The 25,418-nt window shown below is 38.3% G+C and overlaps 1 protein-coding gene across 32 annotated transcripts in view; it reads right to left on the bottom strand.

Annotated features, from left to right (window-relative positions):
* Positions 1-4,305: 4,305 nt before the first annotated feature.
* The window catches only part of TCF4 (transcription factor 4), a 412,360-nt gene continuing 391,247 nt past the window's right edge, over positions 4,306-25,418 (bottom strand). For 18 of the 32 annotated variants that reach the window (XM_055298211.2, XM_055298289.2, XM_055298308.2 and 15 more), the window contains 5 exons: positions 15,411-15,546; positions 13,341-13,503; positions 9,684-9,913; positions 9,058-9,198; positions 4,306-8,870 (listed from right to left, as the gene is read on the bottom strand). In XM_055298211.2, the coding sequence (XP_055154186.2) occupies positions 9,062-9,198; positions 9,684-9,913; positions 13,341-13,503; positions 15,411-15,546 (666 nt within the window). In that variant the 3' untranslated portion in view covers positions 4,306-8,870; positions 9,058-9,061. The remainder of the gene's footprint in view (positions 8,871-9,057; positions 9,199-9,683; positions 9,914-13,340; positions 13,504-15,410; positions 15,547-25,418) is intronic. The other 14 variants (XM_055298369.2, XM_055298394.2, XM_055298279.2 and 11 more) reach the window with 1 other exon arrangement.

Here is a 25,418-nt window from a genome sequence, read left to right as displayed (position 1 = left end):
AAACCCCAAAGGTCAGCCAAGGGTTTCCAGGTATTGTTGCTTGGGTAAGGGGAAGGTGATGAAAAAGAGAAAAAAAATGCCTAATCATCATTTAAGCTACCATAATTGTCTTCCTACAAGTCTACTTCTTCACAGTGCAGAAAGGCTTGCCATTGTTTTAGATCTATTGTCTTCTCTGCCTGCCGAAATACTCCTCACACCTGAAGGTCACTTTTACAAATATCCCATCTTTTCTGGAAGAAGCTGCAGTGTCTCTCTCCACCACTCCCCAGCAGGGTTTGTTCCTGCCTTCAGGAAATTATTGTGTTGGTCATATAGATGCATCTATTGCCTTCCAACCAGACTTACAGGTAGGGATTGTTGCCTTTTAACTCCCCCAGTGCTTTTGACTTGATCAGCACTCAACAATAAGTCAGTTGATAAATGGATGCTGTGATTATTTAAATTTTTCAGGTTATGGGTGCTGTTGGGTCTCCTCTTGGTCCTTTTCCATTCCTGTCTTCTCCTTACTGCTGCAATACCTTTTATCAAAGAGCGATGGATTTTTGAGAGATGGTAATAAATGGGAGGATCTGTAAAAGGAAAGTCAATTGATTTTCTACTATAGTTCCTTTGGGTGGTGCGTGGATGTGATTTGATAAGACCCTGAGATCATGGGATACTGAGATCACGGGATACTGAGATCACAGTATGCTGTGCAGACTCGAATTATGCTGCCCATGTTAGCACTTAAAATCTAAGTGGGACAGACTCATGGCAGTGTGGGCTCCTGGATTGGATTTCAGAATAGAAAAAAAGGATATTAGTGGAGAAACTGGTGAAATTCAAATAAAAGACCACTGCTAGTGTCTTAGTTTTGACAAATGTACCGTGGTTATGCAATGTTTTACCTTTAGGAGAAACTGGGTGAAAGGTACATGGAAATGTTATGTATTATTTTTGCAACTATTCTATAAATCTAAAATTATTCCAAAGGACAAAGTTCATTTTTAAAAAAGTGGGTGGGCCAGAGTGAAAATTTTGAGTTTGGCTAGCAGACTCTTGCTGTGTGAATATTCTCACATCTAGTTATATCCCAACAATTTGTAGAATAGGTTGAAAAAGAGAACTGCAGGGAAGTTTAAAAACTCTCCTGTAAAAGATTCATGAAAGGGCAGTAGAAAAAAAAAAAAGCAAAACAAACAAAAAACGAGACTGTGGGCAGCTGGTGGGGGAGGCCTAATATTAAAGGTGGGAAGCCAAGTGTCTGTGGTCAGTGCAGTGACCCTGGGCTCAAAATCAGGATACTGGCTACTTGTTTTAGCCCCAAGAACTTGAGCACATCACTTTGCCTTCATTTGCCCATCTTTGAAATGATCTCATTGAGAGTCACAAATAAAGATATGTAAAATAAACTAATTCCTTACAAAAATCAAGTTTTCCTATTTTCCAAAACTTTGTTATTTTTTGCTCAAAAACAAAAGACTTCCTCACTCGTGGGCTGGTTATGGTCAAAAACCTCAAAACAGCAAGTCTGATTCTGCGTGAGCATTTTCACTTTGCACTTGGGAAGTTTCAGCTTCCTCTTAGAAGAATGTTCATGCCAATGCTAAAGCCATTTGACTTCTAAATATAGTGTAACAGATGTTAATAGGAACAGTATTATTTTCTGTTACACAAAGGGTCTTTCTTTAAAAGCCAGACACCAGCCCAGTTCTGGTTAGGCTCAACCATTTCAATCAAGGTAAATAGGATTGTTTTTTCCTTTCTCAAGTATTGAAGATTTTGGTATCTTACACCAGATTTTCTTAACTTGACCCATGAACAAGTATCCATGCCTAAATGCTAGAGAGATTTGTCAAGGCCAGTCACTGTGGCTCATACCTATAATCCCAGCACTTTGGGAGGCCAAGTTGGGAGGGTCACTGGAGTTCAGGAGTTCAAGACTAGCTCAGGCAAAAGAGCAAGACCCTGTCTGTAGGAAAAATTTACAAAAATTTGCTGGGCATGCTGGCACATGCTTGTAGTCCCAGCTACTCAGGAGGCTGAGACAGGAGGATCACTGAGCCCAGGAGGCTGAAGCTGCATTGGTAAGATTGTAGCCACTGCACTTCAGCCTGGCTGACAGATGGAGAACCTGTCTTCAAAAAAACAAAAAAAAAAGTTGAATGTGACGTTTCATACATATATCCTTTTTCCCTCCTCTATGGAGTGGTTTCATTCATCTTCAAAGTGTCCAAAACTCAAAAATGGCAAGAAACACTTTTACATACACACCACTCCATAGCAAAAAGCCTAAACTATACTTGTTATATTTAGGTACAGATTCAGTAATCTTAATGTCTAACACTCCAAATACCCAGATACAGGCTGCCTGGTTGATTTCACTTTTTGACCCCACAACACCCAGCAACTCTGAGGGCTGCACCTCAGTGCACATTGGCTTATAACTATTGCTTTCTCATGGCTGTGGCATTGTCTTCCTTTCCTGAAAACGTGGATTTTCACTTGAGGCACTTTTGTTCATCAAACCTTATCGATTATAAATTATCTCTCAAGAATACCAAAGTGACTCTGGCTCCTCTTGCCCTTCTTTAAAGACTGGCCATGTTTCTTTATAACACAGGCTGTGACCAGTGAGAATGTGGACTTGTAACCCATTTGAATGAGAATGCCTATGGAACAAGAGATCTTCTGGCTGGCAGAGCATGAAGCGTCCCAAGTGCAATTTAAATGTGCGATCCTGGTGTGATTTGAATATATGCAGCACACTAGTTCCTTCTGTTGATTTCAATGTCTCCCTTAAAGGGGCTTACACATGAAATTTCTTGGGCTGTTCCTCAAGAGAAAGGTGCTCTACAAATGAAGCCAAGAATATAAATTTACTTGGTTTCAGATGAATGGACCGAATTATGAGGCTAAAAATAATTCCCCATTTCAGCCCCTTGGATACTCCTCCCTTCTTCATTTCTAAAATTACTGTGATCTTAACTTCTGGATAATACTTAGGTTCTCCAGCAATTTAACTTCCGTTTGAAAATGAACCAAAATCTAAGATTAACGTACCTTTTAATGTGGTCCTCTAAAAGAGAACAATGCTAATAGACACTACACAAGATACTGTAGGGGTGCCCAGGCACATTCCCCCTCCCCGCCCTTTTCAGTAGTAGTTATATGATCAAATATAATACTAAAAGACTAAATGCTTGTGGCTCTTTTATATATATTTAAAACACACAGTAAGAACATAAGAACATCTCAAATCATTTCGAAGGTAAAAGGGGGTTATCAACCAAAATCTTTGGAAATTTCATAAAATTTAAATATCTGCAAACAGTCCAACCAAAAACGAAAAAAAAAAAAAAAATCCCAACATTCGGCTATGGAGGGCACTTCACATGTGAACCAAATGGCGTCATAACATTTTCCTTCAACTAGTCACTAAACCCAATTAGAAAGAATACAAGAGCAATATTGGAGACATCCCCAAATACCACGTACTTGATTAGAACATTCTGTTATGAAGTGCTGGCTACCGCGGGCTTTCCTTTACATTGCATACATTACTTTACATTTCTACAGTGCAATGTTGAAATAGCCTCCAGATTTTGCAAAGTAGATTGATGTCCATTCTACAAAAATATTAACTTACAGTACATAACACTGAATAATTTTAATCTGTACATTTTTTTCCTTCCATAATAGTTGACACACGTCAGTTTGTACAAGTTAGAAAAAACCATCTGGTTGTTTACATCTGGATTAATAGTCAACAGAGGCAACCAGAAGTGGTGGGGCGGGTGTAGTTTGAGAAAGTATAAATACAGTGTTAATATTAACTGTAGTTAACAATATTCAGCTTTTAACAAAGTGATACAAAATAAATCATCTTAGATTTTTGACTGAAAAGATCTAGCTGAGAATGTTCTGCCAAACAGCCGACCAACTGGTGCAAAAGGTTAAGGCTGGCTTGACTTAGCAACCTGCAGCACAACCGAAAACATTGGTGCAGTTCAGAGCTCTTCAAATGCATAGCTTCAGTGTTACATGCACATTAATTATATTCCTTCAATTAGTTAATCCTCTAGACAGTTTTCTTTTTGTTTTGCATGCATCCCGTTCCATTTTCATTAAGGGCATCTCTTCCTTGATCAATCATGTGCTTTGCTTTTCAATTTGTTTTTGTGATTTTTTTGTATGTTTTGTTTGTTAAGCTGTCAATACCTCCAACACGTGGAAAATGAAATATAGATGCGTTTTACTTACAGAAGAGAATCATAGCTATATGGACAATGCAAAATGAAATGAAACAAGTGTCAGAAACAGTTTATAAAAATGGCACATTTATTGCTACAGAACGGTCATGTACATGACTTCATCGAATAACTACAGATGGGAAACAGGTAATGGCCTTGACCAAGCTGGGTTTGTTTTTGTCTTGAAGGAACTCCAGCACACAACCTGTTTGGACACTTCTACAAATCAGAAATACACCAAAAACATGAAAAAATCGAGGCACTCAGCCACACATTGAAAACAAGGTGTAACTGTTTATCTTTTTTTGAAATGTTTTCCCTTTTTTTCTTTTTTTAACAATTTTTTTAAGTTTTTAATGCTGCAGCTATGTGTACAGTCGCAAAAAATTTCCCCGCTGCGACCTACAACTAAAACGAAAACAAAAACAAAAACAAAACAAAAAACAAACAAAAAAGCTACCCATACAGTTTCATCTTGGTAACACATGGTAAAATAACATCTTTTAAATAGTAAAATAAAGTAACAAACTTTTACTCATAATGATTCCAAAAATCTACAAAGAAGAAATATTCAGAATCTGACAATTTTTTTTTTGTAATATTCATGGTATAAAAGGATTGCTCCTGCGAAAAATAAGCCAAATATATTTTTTATTTTTAAATTTAGTTTTTTTTTTCCTACTAGGGTGTACTACAGTCTATTTTATAGCAAAAGAGCACTAGACAAACAAAGCTTTATAACAAAAAGCCAGGCACTGATACATGGTAAATCTCTGCTTTTTTTTTTTTCTTATCTTCACTTAATTGCATCACAAGTAACAAGAATGAAAAAGGCCACAGTTCATATATTTTCACCATTACATATGTCTATAATACTTGAAATGAGTATGGCAAAACCAGCACTGCACAAAGATGAGTCCACTTCAAGTCCCATGAGAAAGAGCATGTCTCTAAAGAAAAACAAACAAAACCAAAGCAAAATAAAAAGAGAGGCCTAAAGGCCTTGGTGCCCCATTGTGTTGGAATTCATCATATTCCATCTTGACTTTTTTGCTTCCAGTCAGCCAGCAGACTAAATTTTTGTGCTTGTTTATGCTGAAATTGATTCATTCCTGACTCAAGTTCACTTTTGGACACAGATCATATTCTGCCTGTTGGATGCAAAAGATGAAAATCCTCTTAACTCCAAGTCTTGGTTCGACTCCCTCCCCACTCCCCAACCCCTCATCAAAATCAAGATCACAAATAAAAAAAAAAATTCAGAAATAGGAAAAAGTGAAAAATAAAAAGGAATCGGAAGACTGAATCAGAACCAGTTGCACCACTGGGTGGACTGACAGTTGTATAAACATTAGTGTTCCTTGCAGCTACACAGAAGACAAACGGTAAAAATTCTAGATGAACAGATCCCTATTCTGCATATTCATAAATTACTTGAATGTGGAGGTGGATCAACTGTTCCAAGTTGCTTTTAAAGTCCAAGTTTCTGAGAGAGATCCCCAGCCCAAGTGTCGTCATATAGATAGTGTAGTATGGACCCTTTTGAAATTTTTGTATAGTACTTTAATCTTAACTGTCTTCCGCTGAATTTCATTTGAAAATCCAGTGCAGGATACCAATATCTTACCTGGGTTTGATAGTTACAAAACAACAACAATAAAAAACACACTAAAAAGGCCACATTCCCTTTTTTCTTTTTTAATGGGGATACAACCCAATTAATATGGATAGTTGCAGATTATGTTTCTCCACCAAGCAAAACCTAGCGAGCAGCTTTCAGTGGCCGTTAGAATTTTCACTTATTTCCAAAGGGAATTCAACAATAGAGGTATTGCATTACTGAGTAATGAATACATCAAAGCTGGTGAACAATAAATTGCAGCTTTTACTCTGAGAACAAAATATAAAGCACCAATTTAAAAAATAATCAAATGACTACAATTTACTTTTTTGCTTTTGTTTACAGATTTGAAAAACTTTAATTCAGCTCTATTAAGCACCTTTATGATAACATGTATCAAAAGTGCCATTCTTAAAATGTACATCAATGCAGGGAGTGTTTCCAGTTCCCTAAAGAGTAAACACCGTATTTTCTTCTGTACACTTATCCTGAATGTGATCAGAGTATACCTGCTTCCTATATAATATTGTTCCTAGGGATACCCGCCTTGGTAGACTATACAAAATGAGTGCAGAATGTACCACTAAAAGGAAATCTTTAACATACGGAGGGAACAAGTACACATGGTTTTCATTATTCAGGGAGGAGGAGAGAGTATACATTATTGTCTTCCATGCCCTTCTCTGAGCCTCTTTGTTCATACATTTCACAGGAAAGCCTCAAAATAACTTTTCATGAAGTCTGATTTCTGCTATTCTCCTAAGGTTTTAATCCACCTCCACATTTTAGGAACTTATCAACAAATCAAAGTTATTTTAGTTTTATCGCTACTGAACATATTTACAGTTTTTCAACACACACACAGCTAATCAAAATGTTTATGGGTTTGTAAGATGACCACGTGGTAACTATCTTATTTGTTCTTACATTTTCAGAAATGAACATAAAATTCTGATTCTTGTAGCTATTTCATTTAAATGAGACTTCTTTTTAAACCACACAGTTTTTTAAAAAAAAACAAAAACTGATACAATGTATTAAAACACATAATAACAAGAGTCTACATGTAAAAATATAACTTTTACATACACAATTTCAAAATAATGATACGTTTGCCATTTGTTGCATAAAATTTACAAATGTATTTCATTACTATATAACTGGCAAAACAGGAGAACAGATGGAACATTTAGACCATTTCAATGGATTTATGGCATTTACTCAGTGCTGATAGGTGGAAAAACTACTTGAACAGGGATTTTTTTTTTCTTAATACATGCCAAGAATTGTGTGGCTGTAAAAATAGAAACGAGTTAGAGACAAAAGGATGCTGACAAATACTTAACTAGGAGCACTATTTGTTTACTGCACTATACACCAAAGTCAATCATTATAAAGATTCACGATGGAAGTTGGTTCAATTGTGCCCAGACGTCAAAGCTAGCTATCTGATGAGTCGCTGTGCCATAGCTTGATCTATGTTTCTATCAAATATGGTAAGTATAAACTTCATTCATACTGGCCAGAGAAATACTGCACTACCCCTCCTCAAAAAAGTGCAACTTAATGCTTTAGGACTTATAAGGCTTGTTATAATGCTGCATGATGATTGAATATTGGCATTTTTCAGACGAAGGAGGAGGCAGTTAAGTCATCTACATTTTAGTAAACCCATTTCGAAAAAAAAAATCAAGAAAGCAAAAAAATCAATCAGCTCTGTCACACTACTTGCAATTTTCTCATTTGACGGTTTTTGAACTTTACTTGTTTTTTTTGTTTTTGTTTTTTTCCAAAAATCTGACCATGTATTCAGAAACGCCTCACTGCACACTACTTCGGCTACACAGGTAGGTAACACTTTAATCATTTTGTTAAATCACAGCCACTTTGATTATGTTATGTTTCCGATGATATAAACATTGGAAGGCACAGTGGTAACATTGTAGCATTCTAACCTTGTACCTCTGAAAATCCCAGAATAGGGTCACAAACGCAACATTACAATTCAGACAAACTCTTTTTGCCATGTCTTGGTAATGCTGCTTGTAATATCTACACATGATGTGACTTTTAAGTCCTGTGTTCCCAAAAGACTGGAGAAACAACTTTCTACTTATTTATGAATGAGAAGCAACATCAGGGTCAGCATTTCATCCTGCACTACCCCTCTGGAAGCAGAGTTGGCACTACAGGTTACGATAACAAACCAGGGAAAGGGACAGAAATAAGACCAAAAAAAAAAAAAATCCATATTTACAGTAAAATCTTTCTTTAAAAAAGTTAATCAGTACTATTTTTTTACAGGAGAAAAAAGTCTGAAACAAATGAACAAAAGCTTACCATAGTCACTAAATTTTTAATATATATTTATATATATATTTATATATATATTTGTCATAGGTCTATAAGATCCATCTGTTCCTCCTACCCTAAGGAATGGCTAATGTCATCACTTCGTTGTCATCAGGACGTTTGCTGGTTTTGTTACTAGGGCAGCTGAGCTTCCCCTAATTCAATATCCAGTAATTATAAACACTAGCTGACTTGAATACCAACAAAAACGTTCATGTAGTTTTCTTCAGAAGTACACTTTTTCATTATTGCAAGTTTACAATTTTTTTTAAATTAAATATTTTTTTTCAGACTTACAAATTAATTATATTTTTTTTTTTCCAAAAGAAGTTTAGGCACAAATGCATTGTTCCACAGTGTGGAAAGATTGCCGTTCAGTCTCTGGGCTGTGTCTCAGCCTGTACATACTGCTTTGCACATTCTGAATGATATGTTAAAGAAAGTCGTCCCTCAAGTTGCACTTTTTTCTTTCTTTTTTTTGTTTTTCTGTTTTTTGATAATTGGGAATGCTGAAACCTCTTGCGTCTGCGATTCATAACTACTCAGACTTGTCTTATATTACAAAAAAGGGGGTTAAGGAGAAGTGTTTATGTGGGTTTAAGATAATACAGCTGTTAAGGAAGTGGTCTCTTGTTTTAATGAAGCAATGTGGCAACTTGGACCTGAGAAAGGAAAAAAGAGAGAAAAAATTCATTAATATATTTGTAACAGAGGAAGTACGCTTTTCTTAAAAATTATTTTCCCATGAAAGAAAATATCTGTCAATTTGGGTGAAATTCACTTTTATGGCTGATACACTGATGAGAGTTACGAATGATCGATTTCAGATACGGTTGAAAACAAACTTGCCCTTTTACATCTGTCCCATGTGATTCGATGCGTCTCCCATTCCAGGGTGTGGGCCGGCCAAGGAGAGTGGGGGAGGCTCCGAGGACACCTTCTCTTCCTCCCTTCTTTTCAGACACGCGGCTTTCGGATTCAGATTCCTTTCTGTGGAGGATTAAAGCACAGGACCTTTGTTTAATGCCGAGGCTTCTGGCAGAGGGCAGCAATGCACTCTTCTTGCGTGTCTGACCTTTTTCTCAGTGTTTATATTGCAGAACAGAAGGAACAGTTACCAAGTACTGTGGCAATCCATTTGGTCAGTCACTAGTAAAAGCTGAATTGCCTGTGAGTGTGTACAGCCACTTTACAGTAAGCAAAGGTTGGTAAAGCAAATAAACTAAGCTCAAATTACTGAAAGGATATAGGGAAAGTTGCAATATAATCTTAGTTATAAGAGAATCCTACAACTTAATTACAGGAGAAAGGGATGCTGCCTTATGGATTTAGACACAGTCTGCAATGGAAACAATTCTTTGGAATGATGCTTGAAAGTCTACTGTCTGCCACTGTTCAAGGCTGGCGTGCCCATCTCAGCTTGTGCCTGCCACAAGCTCCTCACGAGCTCTGCAAGGACGCTGGCCTGCACTGACCTCGGACTTGCTGCTCCAGACTGAGGATGACGGCCACCGCCTGGTGAAGGATCAGGAGCTTGGTCTGGGGCTTGTCACTCTTGAGGTGGAGCTGCACCATGCGGCCGAGCTCTTTGAAAGCCTCGTTGATGTCACGGACCCGCAGACGCTCTCGGGCATTGTTGGCCATCCTCCGCTCCTTCTCACGCTCTGCCTTCTGCTCTGGTGTCAGGTCCTCATCGTCATTATTGCTGTGGGACAAAAGGGATGCGACATTTTCTAATGGTGTGGGGAAAAAGGAGGTGTCTACATTACTTTGTTTTCTTCCAGAGTTATCAGGGAACTTTTCCACCTTATGCCACATCTTTGGCAGATTTTTTATATCCACTTGACCTTGGGATTGGTTTAGATGGCTGTGACAGTTCACAATACACAAGATATTTAGTTTTCTCGCAGACATTAAACCCAAACCAAACAGGTGAGGGTGACATAGATTAAAGTTAGAGTGCAGGGTGTGCCCATACTGATACAGGGGGGCAGAAAGGGAAAACAAAGCTTTTTTTATTCAATGGGGTTACACTCTGCAAAGCAGGCATTCACCAACTTACGCCTAGCATATGTTGCATAACTATGCTTCAAAAAGACTTTATGTTTATGCTTCTTTTTTTAATATATATAAAACCTTCATACCGTGACATCTGAAATCTAGGGGAAACAAGTAATTGAAAAATGATTTTGATAGGTCAAAAAAATACAAGGCAGCTTAACAGGAGTAAGAAGAAAGGCCTATATGTAAGACACCAGAGCAATAGGAGTGAAGACAGTGAGGGTTTTATCCAGGTGTCCCCATTACCTTGCTTTGAAGGCCTGGTCAACTCACCATGTGAGTCTCATTTTCTCTATGTATTAAATAAAAGGTTACAAAAACATGACTTCCGTGGTCTTTAATCTTATAGATGTTTATGATCCACAGAACAAGTTTGGGAAACCTGAATTGGTATCAGCTATGCAAAACGATTCAGCAAACCAAACACCTACAGCTTATGAATGACCATGACCTCACTGTGAGTCAAAAATGAAGCCAGAAAGCTGGGTGCAGTGGCTCATGCCTATAACCCCAGCCTGGACAATATAGTGAGACCTCTACAAAAAAAATAAAAAAAATTAGCTTGGCACAGCAAAGCACAACTGTGGTCTCAGCTACTCAGGAGGCTGAGGTGGGAGGCTCACTTGAATCTAGGAGGTGGAGGCTACAGTGAGATGTGATCAGGCCACTGCACACCAGCCTGGGCAACAAAGCCAGACTACCAAAAAAAAAAAAAAAAAAAAAAAAAAAGCCAAAAGGTAACTTCTAATTGTGAAAATCAAAATATTCCATAATTCATAACAAATGCATGGCTGGGCCCAGAACAGTCGGAAAAGATAAGATTGGTTCTGTTCATTTCTGGGTGTCACAGTGACAAATTAGAAACTTTTGAATGGAAGGCAAAGAGGATGATGAGCCACCTGGAAAGCATATCATATGAGGAAGTCTTCACAGCAGCAGGGTGCAAATATTTCAAGGGCTGTCATGTAAAAAAGAGAGGTGTGCACGATGTCTTGTCTCAAGAAGGCAGAGCAGCACGTGCTATAAAGCTCTGAATGACTATTGTGAATAAACATGAGTGAGGATTTTCGGGGGGCTTTGAGAGACATAAAAAATGAAACAAACTTCACTGAACATCAGTAGACTCCCCATCACAAGAAACTCCATGGAAGTGACTAACAATTAACCTAGATGATAATTTCACACATTGGAAATGTTCACAGAATAAAAATGATTAATCACAACATTTCGGAGTTGGAAGATGTGAGAAATTATCTAGTCAATTAAATGTATATTTAATGAATGCTGGTTTAAAATGTATGACTCTGGTGTTCCATTTTGGAGAATCTCTGGGTAACTTCCAAGTGGCAATAAGGACCAATTACACTTGAGAAGCTCCAACCAATCAAAAGTGGGAGTGGTATTCTTGGGTTGCAAGTATACGTTACACATAAAGATAATGCACATAAGTCAAGAACACTTGGGTGAAGGAGAAAAGTTAGGGGCAAGGAGGATGACACCACAGAAGGATGCTGTAAGACCAGGCTCCTCTTTCTCCATAGTGTAAGCGCCTTTCCAGATGGCACTGTCTGCCACAGGTGTGTATGGTAAACATGGAAGTCAACTAAGTCCAATGGAAAAGGCCCTCTTTCTCTGCCTTCTGCGGATCCCTCCTCTGCCCTCACCCCCGACTGCTGCCAGTGCCAAGGAAATCGGTAACGATTAATTCACTCCTATATTCTACTACGCAAATAGGCTGTAAAAAGCAAAAGAAAACAGTCTCTGCCAGGCCTGTCCGGAAGCTAAGCATTTGGGTGATATTTTTATACATCCAACAAGTGCCACACCTTACACAAAGGAGACTGGAAAATGGGAACTTTTCTTCCAAAGGTTTTCAGGCTAACAACCAATTAGAATTGGTTATTCACTTATAAATAAACTGGTTATGCAAATAAAACTGCCTAGATTTGAAAAAGCACTGCCTTATAATACAGTTTTGGAGGCATACATAAGTAAATGTCATAAGAATGACCTTTTTAAATAGGAAGGTTCTCAACAGCAAATGAAAATGTTGTTCCAAAACTTCAAAGAATCCATTAACATGCATAAGTTTGGCCACAATAAGTTAAATTACCAAGAACTGACTGGTCTAACACAGAAGCTGTTAAAGGTATGAAATCCCCTCCTTGGAATTTCTTGCAAAAGTGGCCAAGAATCAGAAAATGACAATGAGGAAGGAAACGGGTTATCTAGAAGCATTCGGCATTTTTAAACTTGTGGCAAGACATGGAATTTATCTCAATAATTACAATGGCAACATAAAGAGGCAGCATGTTCTTAATTCACAAAAGATTCCAGATAGAACCTTGAGAACCACAGCCTTTAGAAGGAAAGCTGTAGTCTTAAGACAATTGGTTGAATTTGTGAATAAAAACAACCCCAGGGAATTGAGGCAAAGTACATGGGTGGTGGTATTCAAAAACCATCTGATTACCAGATTAAAGTTCAAGGAGATACAGATTAGAATTTAAAGATAGCAGATATTTAAGAAAACCAGACAGAAGCTATTTTCCTGCAGTTGTGCTTTCTGTAGAAGAGAGTGTCCAGGAGGAAAAACCATTAGCAATCAAGGTATTACTCTTATATACATCAGCATGTTTAGGATAAATCTAGGAAATCGGTATTTTCTCACTTTAGAGGTAAGAAAAGAGTTATAGTTGGCACATACATCAGTCAAGTTTTTAACATGGCTACAATCTCTTTTTAGAAATATTATAGACACAACGTTTCTAACCAAATTTGTAGTAAAGTATAGTTTTACAAATAAACTGTACTTGAATCAGATACAAATTTTTTTCACTGTGTGTCATTAGCATTGGGTCCAGATTCATAAATGCCAAAACATTTTAGGCTCCACTAGAGTACAGGTATCTTAAATGATACTTTTAGTACTTCTAGAGTAGGCCTTTAATTTTCTTTTCAGCTGTAAATTTACCTGCCAGGAAAAAACTGAATAGTTTCTTCCCGTTCTGTTCACTTCATCAAAGTCCAATAAAGGAATTAAATGAAGCGACAGTATTATATACTGTTACCTAGATCTTGACCTAGTAATTGATTTGATATCCTTCTTGTCGTCATCTAATTTCTTGTCCTCTGAAGATTTCGTGTCTTGCAGGTTCTCATCACCCTCGTCGTCGGATTTGATCTCAGAGCTGCCAGAGGAGACACTCTGCCCCTGTAGTCCCGGTGGCATGCCTACAGAAAAAGAGAAATCAGGTGACATGTACACCAAAATCTCACTGCCTGCACACCAGATTGCAAAGCTGCCAGCAGACAATTCATACTGCTGAACTGTGATCCTTCTGTCACTTTTTTTTCCCCTGCTATCTGTTGAAGTTTCAAGAAATGCACCTGCAGAAACAAGTTTTCCCTGCATTGGCTCTAAGGTTAAATTCTATTTTGCAATCTTTTGGAGTAGATGGTAATTTCACTGTCTACAAAACATCAACTTAATTGCAATGAAAATCATAATCATGAAAATCACACAGCCAATGTTCTGATTAAGAACCCAAGTAAATATCAGCTATTATATTGAGTTTCTTCCATATGCAATGATTTAATAGAAAAATGTCCTTAAAATATAATTCCCAGGGAGTATGCTAAATATGTGCAGTCAAGACTTCAATAGGTACCCTAATGATATTCTGAAATTAGGCTTCTCTTATTTTCAAGGAGTAATCAGCATTTTAAAATGGTACATATGGAAGGCAGTTTGCTACTCATTTTAGAAATTTCTAGCTTTATCATTGCTCAACTTTCCAAGTCACACTGCATTTTAAAACACGACCCTAATGTAGTAATTTTTTTAAAGGTAGAAGCATATCTGTCAAGTATTCCCCTTTATTTGTAATCTATGTATTCTAGAACCTTGTCACTCAAACTTTGGTCCATGCGGCCTCATCATCTGTGAGCCCATTAGAAATGGACAATCCCAGACCTACAGAAGCAGAATCTGCATTTTAACAAGATGCTCAGGTTGTGCTTATGTGCAGTTTGAGAAGCACAGGTTTAGGACAAAGAGGACAAAATCCAAAGGCTCCTGATAAGAAAGGTCCTGGCCAGGTGTGGTGGCTCACACCTGTAATCCCAGCACTTTCGGAAGGCTGAGGCGGGTGCATCACTTGAGGTCAGGAGTTCAAGACCAGCCTGGCTAATGTGGTGAAACCCTGTCTCTACTAAAAATATGAAAAATAGCCAGGCATGGTGATGCATGTCTGTAATCCTAGCTACCCCCTGGGAGGCTGAGGCAGGAGAATCACTTGAACCTGGGAGGTGAAGGTTGCAGAGAGCTGAGATCACACCACTGCACTCCAGCCTGGGCAACAGAGTGAGGCTCTGTCAAACAAAAACAAAAACAGAAACAAAAACAAAAACAACAACAACAAAAAGGCCCATAAAATGATTATTATTCATATAAAAATGGGCAGACATACCTATACATATAATTGACACTCAGATCTGTATAATGTTGAACAGCTGAAAAAATGCCCACATGTATTCCTGTGGCAATGTTATCATTTTTATATTAAATGTGAAGGGACTGAGAAGATGTTATCTAAGCGACTCCTAGTCAGCTGGCCAGCAATAGCCCAACCTCCTGGGGTCATGAAAAGCTGTTCATAGTCATTGGTATGAGGCAATCATTAGAGGGCTAGATGACTCAAGAGCGAAAATCATGCAACCAAGCTTCATTTTTTAAATGCACCTATATTTCCTTCCATCTTAAACAACAAAAACAATTTCCTTCCTTCCTATTCATTTGGAAATATCATTTTCAGGCCACAACTAACCACATTAGAGGACCTGAATGAGAAAAATGTGGAAATAGCTAAAATAAAATTTCCTCTCATCAGTCTGTGGCCTCATTCCCTGCTGATATAGGACCAGGATTTCAGAGGATGTTTGAGGAAAACAGTCCCTGGAGAAACACGATTAGTGGGCGAAGTTCTAAATACTTTCCCATTTCCTTACCATTTTTGTGCCCAATTTGATTCCTGGGTTTCTGCCAGTGCTTCTCGAGGGATGAACACCAAGAGGCTGGGTATTTACACTGGGCCTATTGTGAAAGTGAGGTCAGAAGTGCCCTGGTGAGGCCAACCTACCTCTGTAAGGGTCCTGGGGTGGGTTCAGGTCAGGGGAAGTCGCAGACTGGACAGGAAGCTGTGGAACCGGAACCTGGTTTGGCAGAAGAGAATGGCTGCCTCTCAGGGCCACGCCATCTTCACGATGGGTCCCCACCTGAAAGGGCGAGAGGAACCAGAGAGGTGAGCAGGAACCGGAGGTGCGACAGCTATTTCCAGAGGCCACGAGGACCTGATGAAGGAAGGCTGGCTTTTCAAAAGCCATACTCCCAAACGCATTTCACTAGAGGGCGCTGAAGGACCGCACATGCACCTATAGTTCCCGGCGAAAACACTTAACACTCAGTAAGATGCCGTGCTGTACATTCAGTGACAAATATGGCAGAGTAGCTCAGGCAGGTAAAACGTCAAATTGTCTCCCAGGGTGCTGCAGTGGAGCGCACTGATTCGTACCCATCTGTCTTCTATCATGTCCGCCAACAGATCTGACAATTATCTTAATGCCCATATGCTTAATTGTGAGCTTCTCAATTCCCCCATTGCTATCGGAAATCCTACAGGAATTTCAATTTGGCATTCGACTTTCATTTCAGGGGATAAGATTCTCAGGCCTGCCATTTTTTTTTTCCATAATGCCAGCTAAGCCTCTGACAGCGGAAGCTACAGCAGTATGGGACACAGCCTCTGCTTGGTACAAATATAATAAAATGTCACCTGGCTTTCCAAAACTGGCAGCCCATTCCAAATTAATGTTTACTGTATTTCATCAGCTGCTGAGTTCCAAATCCAAAGGGGGATGGTTTCTGCCAATGCCACCACACCGGAAAATGTACCAATAAAGGTTTTATTAAACACACCAGTAATGCCATCATTGCCATGCAAGGATGTTTGGACATTTTTCCATTTTTCTCCTCACTATTCTGATCCTAGAAAGACACCATATTGTAAATACTCTTTATGCTTCCAAGAATAAAATTACAGAGTACACAGCATGATTACTTGATTAAAAAAATACTGCTGAGCTTTTTATTAACTACTACTATCTACTCTGGGGTCCAGAGAAATTGAACTTGTGGCACTGAGACAGCAACTGCCTACTTTATAGCATATGCCTTCAAGCAAAAACATTAAGCATTTGTCAACTAAGAGGACAATCAGTAGTTCACATTTTCTTTTCTATTTCCAAGTATTTTCTTAGCCTATGGTTAAGTGAGCATTTACACAGGACGGTGGGTCTAAAACACAAAAAATTAACCGTACATTTATACTGCTATGAATCAGGTTTATTTTTTTTTTGCAGTCAAAAATATGAAACCAGAAAGGAGAATCTTCACTCTTTGGTTACGAACATATTTTAAAAGGGTATTTCCAAAGAATGCATCAACAATAAGAATCTGAACCAACGGCAAATTCACAGGACCTAATAAGCACATGCTATTTAAAGGCAGCTATGTATTAAGTATCGCCTATAATATTTTGCTTTTTACTGAAAATATATTTAAGTAATTGATCCTGAAATATGCCATTTTTATATTCATGTGTGCGTGTGTGTGTGTGTGTATGCACTCCAATTTTTTTTTAATTTTGGGTGGAGATGATCACATAAATCATATAACTGTTTGGATTCAAAATATAGCAAGAATAAGACAATACTTGAGGCTTTTGAGCCTCAGGAAGTACAAATGAATGTTTCAGCAGAGAGATGTAGGAAGTCCAGCACTGCTCCCCGGTGCCTGTGTCGCAACACAAAACTTTCTGAATGGTGGTTATTTGGCCTCTATGGGGTGCTTCAAATGTACTGAGACTGATATCTCCCAAAGAAGCCCATTCCATGTTTACCACAAATTGGCCTCTTTGTAGATTTCACTCACTGATTCTAGTTTCAGCTTCCAGAGCTCTATAGCGTTAAGTACAGACCTTTTTTTTTTTTTTTTAAACATATTCAACCCTGTTGCCTGCCACACCATTCCTTTCCTCTGTGACTGAAGTCTGCTCTCTTATAGGCAGACCACGCCCACATGCTCCAGCAACCATTTGTAACTCACTCTCCTATATATTTTAATTTTTATTCAGAAGCGTGACAGCTATTTTCCATTGAGGTTTTGATTTGCTGTTTTTATATTCATGCATTAGAAAACGGATTCAATCAATGATTATCCTTTCAATCTAAGATGTCAACTTGTAAGCATGAATTTTTACAGGCCTTGATCAAACGGTGGCTCTTTATGTCTGTCAATCAATATAAACCTAAATAATTCTTCGTGCTGATTGATATTTATTTGTATTCCCAATGGATGTAATTTCTTGAATTTCTACAAAGGATGACTCTAAGTCAAAATCACTGAAGGTAACCACAGATCTGAGCATAGAGGAGAAGTGTACTCCTATTTCAGAATCATTAACACTCTCAAGATTTCTCTGCAAGCATCTGTGACATAACTTAAGAGTAATGTTTTGCTTTTTACTTAAAATATATTCAGTTACTGCTCTTGAAATTTTTTCCCTCTAGATTGCATTGAGGTAAGTTCTCAAAAGAGAAAAAGAGAACCCATGCAATCGTACATGACAACTGGTATATAATAGGTACATAATAACTGCAGACAGAATCGTGTGTTTTGACTGAAAATACTTGCATGTTATATAGAAATAATAGCCTGTGTAGTTCAAGAAACCTCAAAACTCAAGCTATCTTCACTTACGGTGATCTTTGTCTCTGTTTTGTTAAAATCCATGTAATTTTAAATGTTTCCCCTATACAATGACTATAAACTCTTAAATATTATAAATATATTTGAGGATATAGTTGTTCCAACTACATTTTTGTTTGGATTTTAGGCCCATATGTTACGTAACCCCATCTATTTTCCATAGATCACCTTAAATAATATAAATCATTTTCCATAAAGAATGTTAGAGACAAAGTTGTTCTGATGGGTTTTTTTTTTTTTTTTTTTTTTGAGACAGAGTCTCGCTCTGTCATCCAGGCTGGAGTGCAGGGGCACAATCTCCGTTCACTGCAACCTCTGCCTCCCAGGTTCAAGTGATTCTCCTGCTTCAGCCTCCCAAGTAACTGGAATTACAGGCACCCACCACCACGCCGGGCTAATTTGTTGTGATGTTTTAAGACTTCCCTTGTGTCTATTCCAGGTCATATGAATGCCCTCTGATAGGTCCAGAGCCATGTAATAATGAGCTTGATTCTCCAGGATAGGATCAATTCCATTGCCTGTGGCTGTGGAAGAGTATTCCAATTTGAATAATTGGCTTGGCTTTGCTTGTTTCCTTGGCCACAGACGGCATATTCTAACCCTGTTTTCTTCTCTTTCAGAAACATTATTTCTGGTCACATAAGAGACAAGGGAAGAAACATGGTGGATTGTCAGCACAAATCCATCGCTAGAATAACACAGAAATAGATGGAGAAACCCACACTGTTCTCTGTATACACAAGGGTCAGGGATTTGCCCACTACCATTAAGGCAGCCCATTCATAGGATGACCCATGTCTGCTTCAAAATGAGCTGGGCCATCCAATGATCTTGGCATGCTGAACTTAAATACGTCATAATGTGACTAGGAGAAAGGAGATTCCTACAAGTCAATTCTAAGCACGACATTTGGTCCCTATTTTTAGAAAATCCATACTTGTTAAAGTTCTATTTTGATAACCTTTTCATAGAGATAACAATAGTCTAAAGTTAAAAGCCAGCTTATGAAAAGTTAATTTTATTGATACTCATTGTAAATGTGAATCTCCCCATAGTCACGTATAATGCAGTTTTAGTGATATCTATGCTAAAAGTAAAAGATAGAAGTGAAATTTAAAAATTATTCAATGATTATTCATTGATTGATCAGAGAATGCATTTACTAATTTAACAAACATTTTCTAATCTAGCTCATGCCTGTCACTTTGGGAGATACTGGGGATCGAATGAGAAATAACTCAGATGTGGTCCCGGTTTTTGTGGAACTCATAATGATTCTTGGGGGGATTTTTGTACATTGATCAATTTAGTGGGGTAGTTTTAATAGCAAGGAAGAGAAACCTATTTGAGTTTGTTCAAATAAAAGATTATCATAAATAGTTTTCTGTAGCTTAGGTTTTGGACTCAGAGAGCTCTTAGGAACTGAATGCCACTCCTCGCCTCTGCTGGGCTATTCAGCCTCTCTCCTCTCTCTGGGGGCACCTCTGCTTCTCTCCAGCTTCTGCCCTCTCATGATGACAGATTGGACTCTTTCTTCATGATACCTCTTGGTGCATTCTTTCTGGTTCTGTACCTCCTGCTAATTTCCTCTTTGTATTTCTAAGCTCAGAATGCCAAGATCACTGGATGGCCCAATTCATTTTGAAGCAGACATAGGTCATACTATGAATGGGCCACCTTAATGACAGGAATTTTCCTGGTCCAGAGAGCTACAAAGGAGGAAGGGGAGATAAGATCATGTAGTCCAAACACAGCCAGCTTGGCCTGTCCCGTCCACATATTGGCTGGTACATGTAGGTGTAAATATCTGAGTTACATTGTATCTTAGGTCAAATTATACTCAAATTCCAACACAGCTATTTAAATTCTCCCGTGTGAATTTGTCACTGGAAATAATTAAATGTCATCAGATATGCAATAATTATTTTGAATCACGTAAGCACCATATAATTTTAAATAATCTTAGTTTCCAAGAAAGGGCTTGATAAACTGATAGAAGCACTTTTAAATCACAGAACTTAGACGTCAAGGGCTTAGAGGACCTTGGTTATATATCAGTTAGGTCAAACTCTTCATTTTACAAAGAAAGATAAGGCCAAGAATGGTGAAGTGACTTAAGATCTAACTTTCAATGTTTAGTTAGAGATCCAAAACAGATTTTGAACTCAGAAAACTTACAACACTGAACAATTATATAGGAGAGGGGAGCAGAGTTAGGGGGCAAGAGTGGTTTATTTCCCAGAGCTTTTGTTTTAAAACAGTGTGTGTGTGTGTGTGTGTGTGTGTGTGTGTGTGTCCATACATGTATACACACACCTAGGTACAAGCATATAACATACATATATATACATACATATATAGATACAGGAAAATCATTTCCATTTTCTTTATTGTAGGGGGAAAATCATAGTTCATTAACTCAGGCCAAGGCCAAGATGTCTAACTAAATTATAAAATTTAATATTTGCCACGATCCCTCCAACATAAACAGATTTAAAAGACATGCAGATTCAAATTAGATGGCTGTTGGCAAGGCTGTTTTTATATGGAGATGCATTCAGCATTGTGGTAAATATCCTTGTCCTTATCCTCTAGCTAACAACAAACACCACAAACAGAAAAGACATTCAATATTTTTGCTCTCTTTGTTTCCAGGGAGTATTGTGAAAGTAATTATTCTGTTGTATTTAAGAGGCCTATTTCATGGATGGGAAAATGTATTAAATTTAATTTGGCAGTTATTCAATCCTAGTTAATGTTATCTCCAGAGATAACTGCTTCAAAACAGGCTTTCAGACCTCAGTCACTTCTATTCTACCATAATCCTTCTAAAAGAGTATACAATGGGAACTTTAGGAAACTTGTCATCAGTTTCTAGACCAAGTGATAATGACACAAAACTGGATATACTATTATAAACATTTTGGTACATCAAAATTAAAGTTTGCTATTAATGGCATCTGGTTTCCAATTTTGGACATAGGATTTTTTTGTTTGTTTTTAGAAAGAAGAACAACAAAATGGGACAAAGACAGAAGTCCTAGTAACTGTGACTTACTGTTACTTTTCTCTCTCATTTTTCCATTAACACAAAAGAAAAGCTGATGGGTTTTCATTGTAATTAGAAACCCACTGATACAGAAAACAGTTTTGGTGTCTGAACTGTAATCTCCCCATGAAATATCAATTATACATGACAGTTGTAGAGTACTAGATTTCAGTTTCAATTATCTCGCCAGACCTCTGTCATATTAGAGGAAAGCAAACTTATTTTCTCAAATGTGCAAAACACCATTTAGTACAAAAGTGCATCTTTTAAAGAGGTGGGAAGCGGTCATGCAAACTTTTTTAATGGCTCACAGATGGGAACTCGGAAGTTCATGGAATGGCAGCAGTAGATAGATACTGTGAGGAACAACACTAGAGGCACAGAGGATCTGCAGAAAACAAGACCTACCTCTAATAACCACCTGTTGTGGGAGAAAGAGCTAACATCTGGGACGCTCCAACCACAAACATAATTCCCATTATTTCTCAGTTTAAAAAGTTATCAGATGATTTTTCTTTAGTACATGTGATTAAACCTTTAAGAGACTTTTCATTAACACCAGATCTGGATTCAATTCTTTTGTTTGGATTTTTACTTGATTCTTAACATGTATGTTGGGAGAAGATTTCATAACTGTCTTGAGAACACCTACATTGTTTTCCAGAAACATCACAGCTTCACTTATTTTCTGTATGAAATGTAAGGTAATTCCTTATTGTGCAATTCTTGGAGATTTATTTAATATTGATTCTCCAGATAATAAAATAATTTTCAAGAGGATTTAAACATGATCTAAATGATCCTGACCTTGGCAGTGCTTGTCTATCATGTGATCAGCTGGGCTGAAACTCCCCTGGATGTTCACCAAAATGGTTAAACGAATGATTCTGTGATATAGCTCAAGAAATGCAAACGGATGTGAGCCGACCTCAGTTCATCTTTCTTGTACTAACTCATATGTTCCATCTATTAAAACTGTTTCATTTCTCTTTTCTGTATCCCACACATTCAATTCTCGACATCATTTTCCTATAGTGGAAACCATAACTGAATGGAGCTCACCTAGTGGGGACACTGGCAGATTAACAGAGCCCATTCCTCTATCTCTTCCTTGCTCCACATAGCAGGCTAGTAAGTAGATGGTATGGAACTAAGGTTAATCCATCCTAGTGAACCAAACATATCTAGCACAGAGAGTATGGTGAAGTCTAGCAATTATGTGTAAACAGCTTCTGTTTAAAGGAAAGACAACTGGACACTTGATTTACACTTGGAATTCTGAATGCCTGAAGTGCAAGCATACCCGTGAGAGCGCAGTCATGCTGCTGACCTCCACGCACTTTTTAGCCAGTCCAGGTGGCCCACCCCTAAGGATCCCTAGGGATTTACCATTACCTACTGGCTTTTATTTTTTAAATGCTTTTCTTGTTATTCAAGTAACACATGCTTATTGTAATATATTTGAAAAGAGAGTACAAGTATAAAGAAGCTCACCTAAACTAATGAACCATTTCTTCCCCATCACTTTCCAAATACTCATCTTTGAAATGCAATATTCTCTCTCCATCAGTGGATCCCTTGCAATATTAAGGCTTCGGCCTGGCTCTTGCTTGCTGTATGGATCCAGTCTAAGAGGTCCACCTTGTGCTGATGCATCCTTCACCTAGACTCCCAGGACCAATGCAGTTCCCTCCTATTTTTAAATTCCTCACTATCAATGTTCAATTACCTACGCATGGCCTCTCATCTGCTGGGTTCATGCCCACATCACTAAGGCTTGAGCAAAGCCCTCCATGCTCTGTCTGCTGGGCTGGTTTTTCTCTCCCAACTCACCAACTGCTTCTCTTTTATTAGCCCCACAGATCCGCTTACTCTCTGACCCTTCAGGGCTGAGTGGATCTCCAGAAATCTCCACTTTCTTGTCACCTCACTGAGCTCACTATGCATTACAGACACCACCCTTAAAACACATTCAAGGTCATTGTTGAATGGTACAGGGCGTAAACTTCAACAAGTTTGTTTTGCTGCCATTCGTAAAGCCTATACTTGTCTCCATTTGTGAGCATCCCATCCCAAGGACAGGAACTGCACAGGTCACTGCACAGGAGTGTAATAGTACAATGTGCAGTTAGATGCTTAGTAAATGATGACACAAATGGTATGGATCTGTGAGACTATGTCTGAAATCTAATTGTTTGATATTGTCAAATATACATTTAGCATGTTTCTATCAAATAATAAACATTTCACTTAATTTGACAAGCGCCTTATGAAAGTGTACTATATGCAAGACACTACATGGGCATTTGCAGGGAAAAATAATAAAAGACAGACACGTCTCTGACTTTGCAGGCACTGATTTTTTTTTTTTTAAGATGGAGTCTTGCTTTGTCGCCCAGAAAGGAGTGCAGTGGCATGATCTTGGCTTACTGCAACCTCCGCCTCCTGGGTTCAAGCGATTCTCCTGCCTCAGCCTCCCGAGTAGCTGGGATTACAGGCGTGCACCTTCACGCCCAGCTAATTTTTGTATTTTTAGTAGAGACGGGGTTTCACCATGTTGGCTAGGCTGGTCTCGAACTCCTGAACTTGTGATCCTCCTGCCTCGGCTTCCCAAAGTGCTGGGATTACAGGCCTAAACCACCGCGCCTAGCCCAGGCACTGATATTTTAATGGTGGGATAATATTATTACTATACAAGGCAAAATACGATGAATGTCATAAAGGAGTACAAGGTCATGTAGGGTTTTAAAAAATGATGAAGTCATATCCGTTTAGGAAACCAGGGACTACTTTAAGAAGAACATGGCATTTTAGGCAGGTTTTGAATGATGGGTAGAATTTTGATATAGATTATCCAAATATATTTTTAAAGAGCTGACGCTTAACACAATTAAATAACATCCCAACTTTAAGTGAAAATTTCATTTTATATCAATAAGTGGCATGATTTAGATACTGTGTATGTGTGAAGAAGCAAGCAGCTAAGGACTGTGTGTTAACATGTGTTTTCATATTGTCAGACTACATATTTCTGACAAAAAGCAGATTTTTGTAAAGCCCTTTGTAAAGCTCAATGGCTTTGCTACAAAGTGAACAACACAGGGCATTTTGGACACAAATGGTACCTCACTGTATGTGTGTATTATTGGCCCAAATGATTCACTCTTATTTAATTGCCATGAAGTCTTTCATCTCGCAGCTATACAGTAATAGTTTCCATATGACCAGTGGCTCTGCTATAAATAAGATCAAAAGCAGAAGAAAGGATTTAATAAAAGAAAATGACATTAAGAGTAGCATTAAATCAGGGGAAAAAATATCCATATCCAACTCATTTTTTTTTGGTTTGTTTGTTTTTGAGAATAAAGCACCCAGAGTAATAGGCAGCTTCCCCAATATCGCATTAAAGGTCTTTTTACAAGCAGCAGGTATCTGCAGAACCCATTGTGTGCACCTTAGGGTGGCAATGATTAAGTTGTGAGGGTGCGTGTGAGAGGTAGAGGGCACAGTGTCCCATTTAGAGTCAGGTTGGAGAACAGGTAATAGACCAAACGGCGAATTTCACATGGTAAAGAGTACAACTGCAATGTGTCAATGGCAAACGTCCACCCATTTCTCTGTCCTTTTCTGTTCTATTTAATGGAGAAACACTTTTTGGTAATGCAGAGTTTCTCAGAGCATCATAACATTGCTCAATGCTAGTACATGAGTTCTGAGAAAGGAAGTTTTTTTTGGCAAGGCGCAGTGACTTGATATGAAAAGCCAACTTCTCAAACAAATTTTCTTCTAGTTCTTAAAAAAAAAGTACAATGTTAATCTCTATTCCCGACTGGATAAACAGCTGCTAATAACCTCCAGCTCCCAGGAGAGGAGGCTTACTTCCTTTCATCTTCAGACTGGTGGATACCTGACGTGCACTGGCCTTTAGTGGTTCCACATGTTTTTCGCTTTGCTTTTTTTCCAAACCGCTTCGGTACGGGTCTTGCCAAGTCGGGTCTCTTTTCCCCCTTTCCCTTAGCCTGCACCCAAAACCTCGGAAGATATAGTCAGTTATGGTACTGCTTATTTGAAATAGTAGTTCTTTTACTGTTGGTGTGTTTAAAGAGGAAATTCAAACACCCAAAGGAGACTAGAGCGCCTTGGGCTCTTGTATCTTGAAGCCCTGTGAGAAAAATGACCATTTTAGTTCCTTTCATACTGAGCTAATTATTCACTTGAGGGCTGGCTATGTTCAAAAATACTCAATTTCTAGTAGTATTGCTAGTGCACTTA

The sequence above is a fragment of the Symphalangus syndactylus genome, chromosome 1 (genome assembly GCF_028878055.3).
Source record: "Symphalangus syndactylus isolate Jambi chromosome 1, NHGRI_mSymSyn1-v2.1_pri, whole genome shotgun sequence".
In the NCBI taxonomy this organism is placed as follows: Eukaryota; Metazoa; Chordata; class Mammalia; order Primates; family Hylobatidae; genus Symphalangus; species Symphalangus syndactylus.
This window is presented reverse-complemented; position numbering and strand designations above follow the sequence as displayed.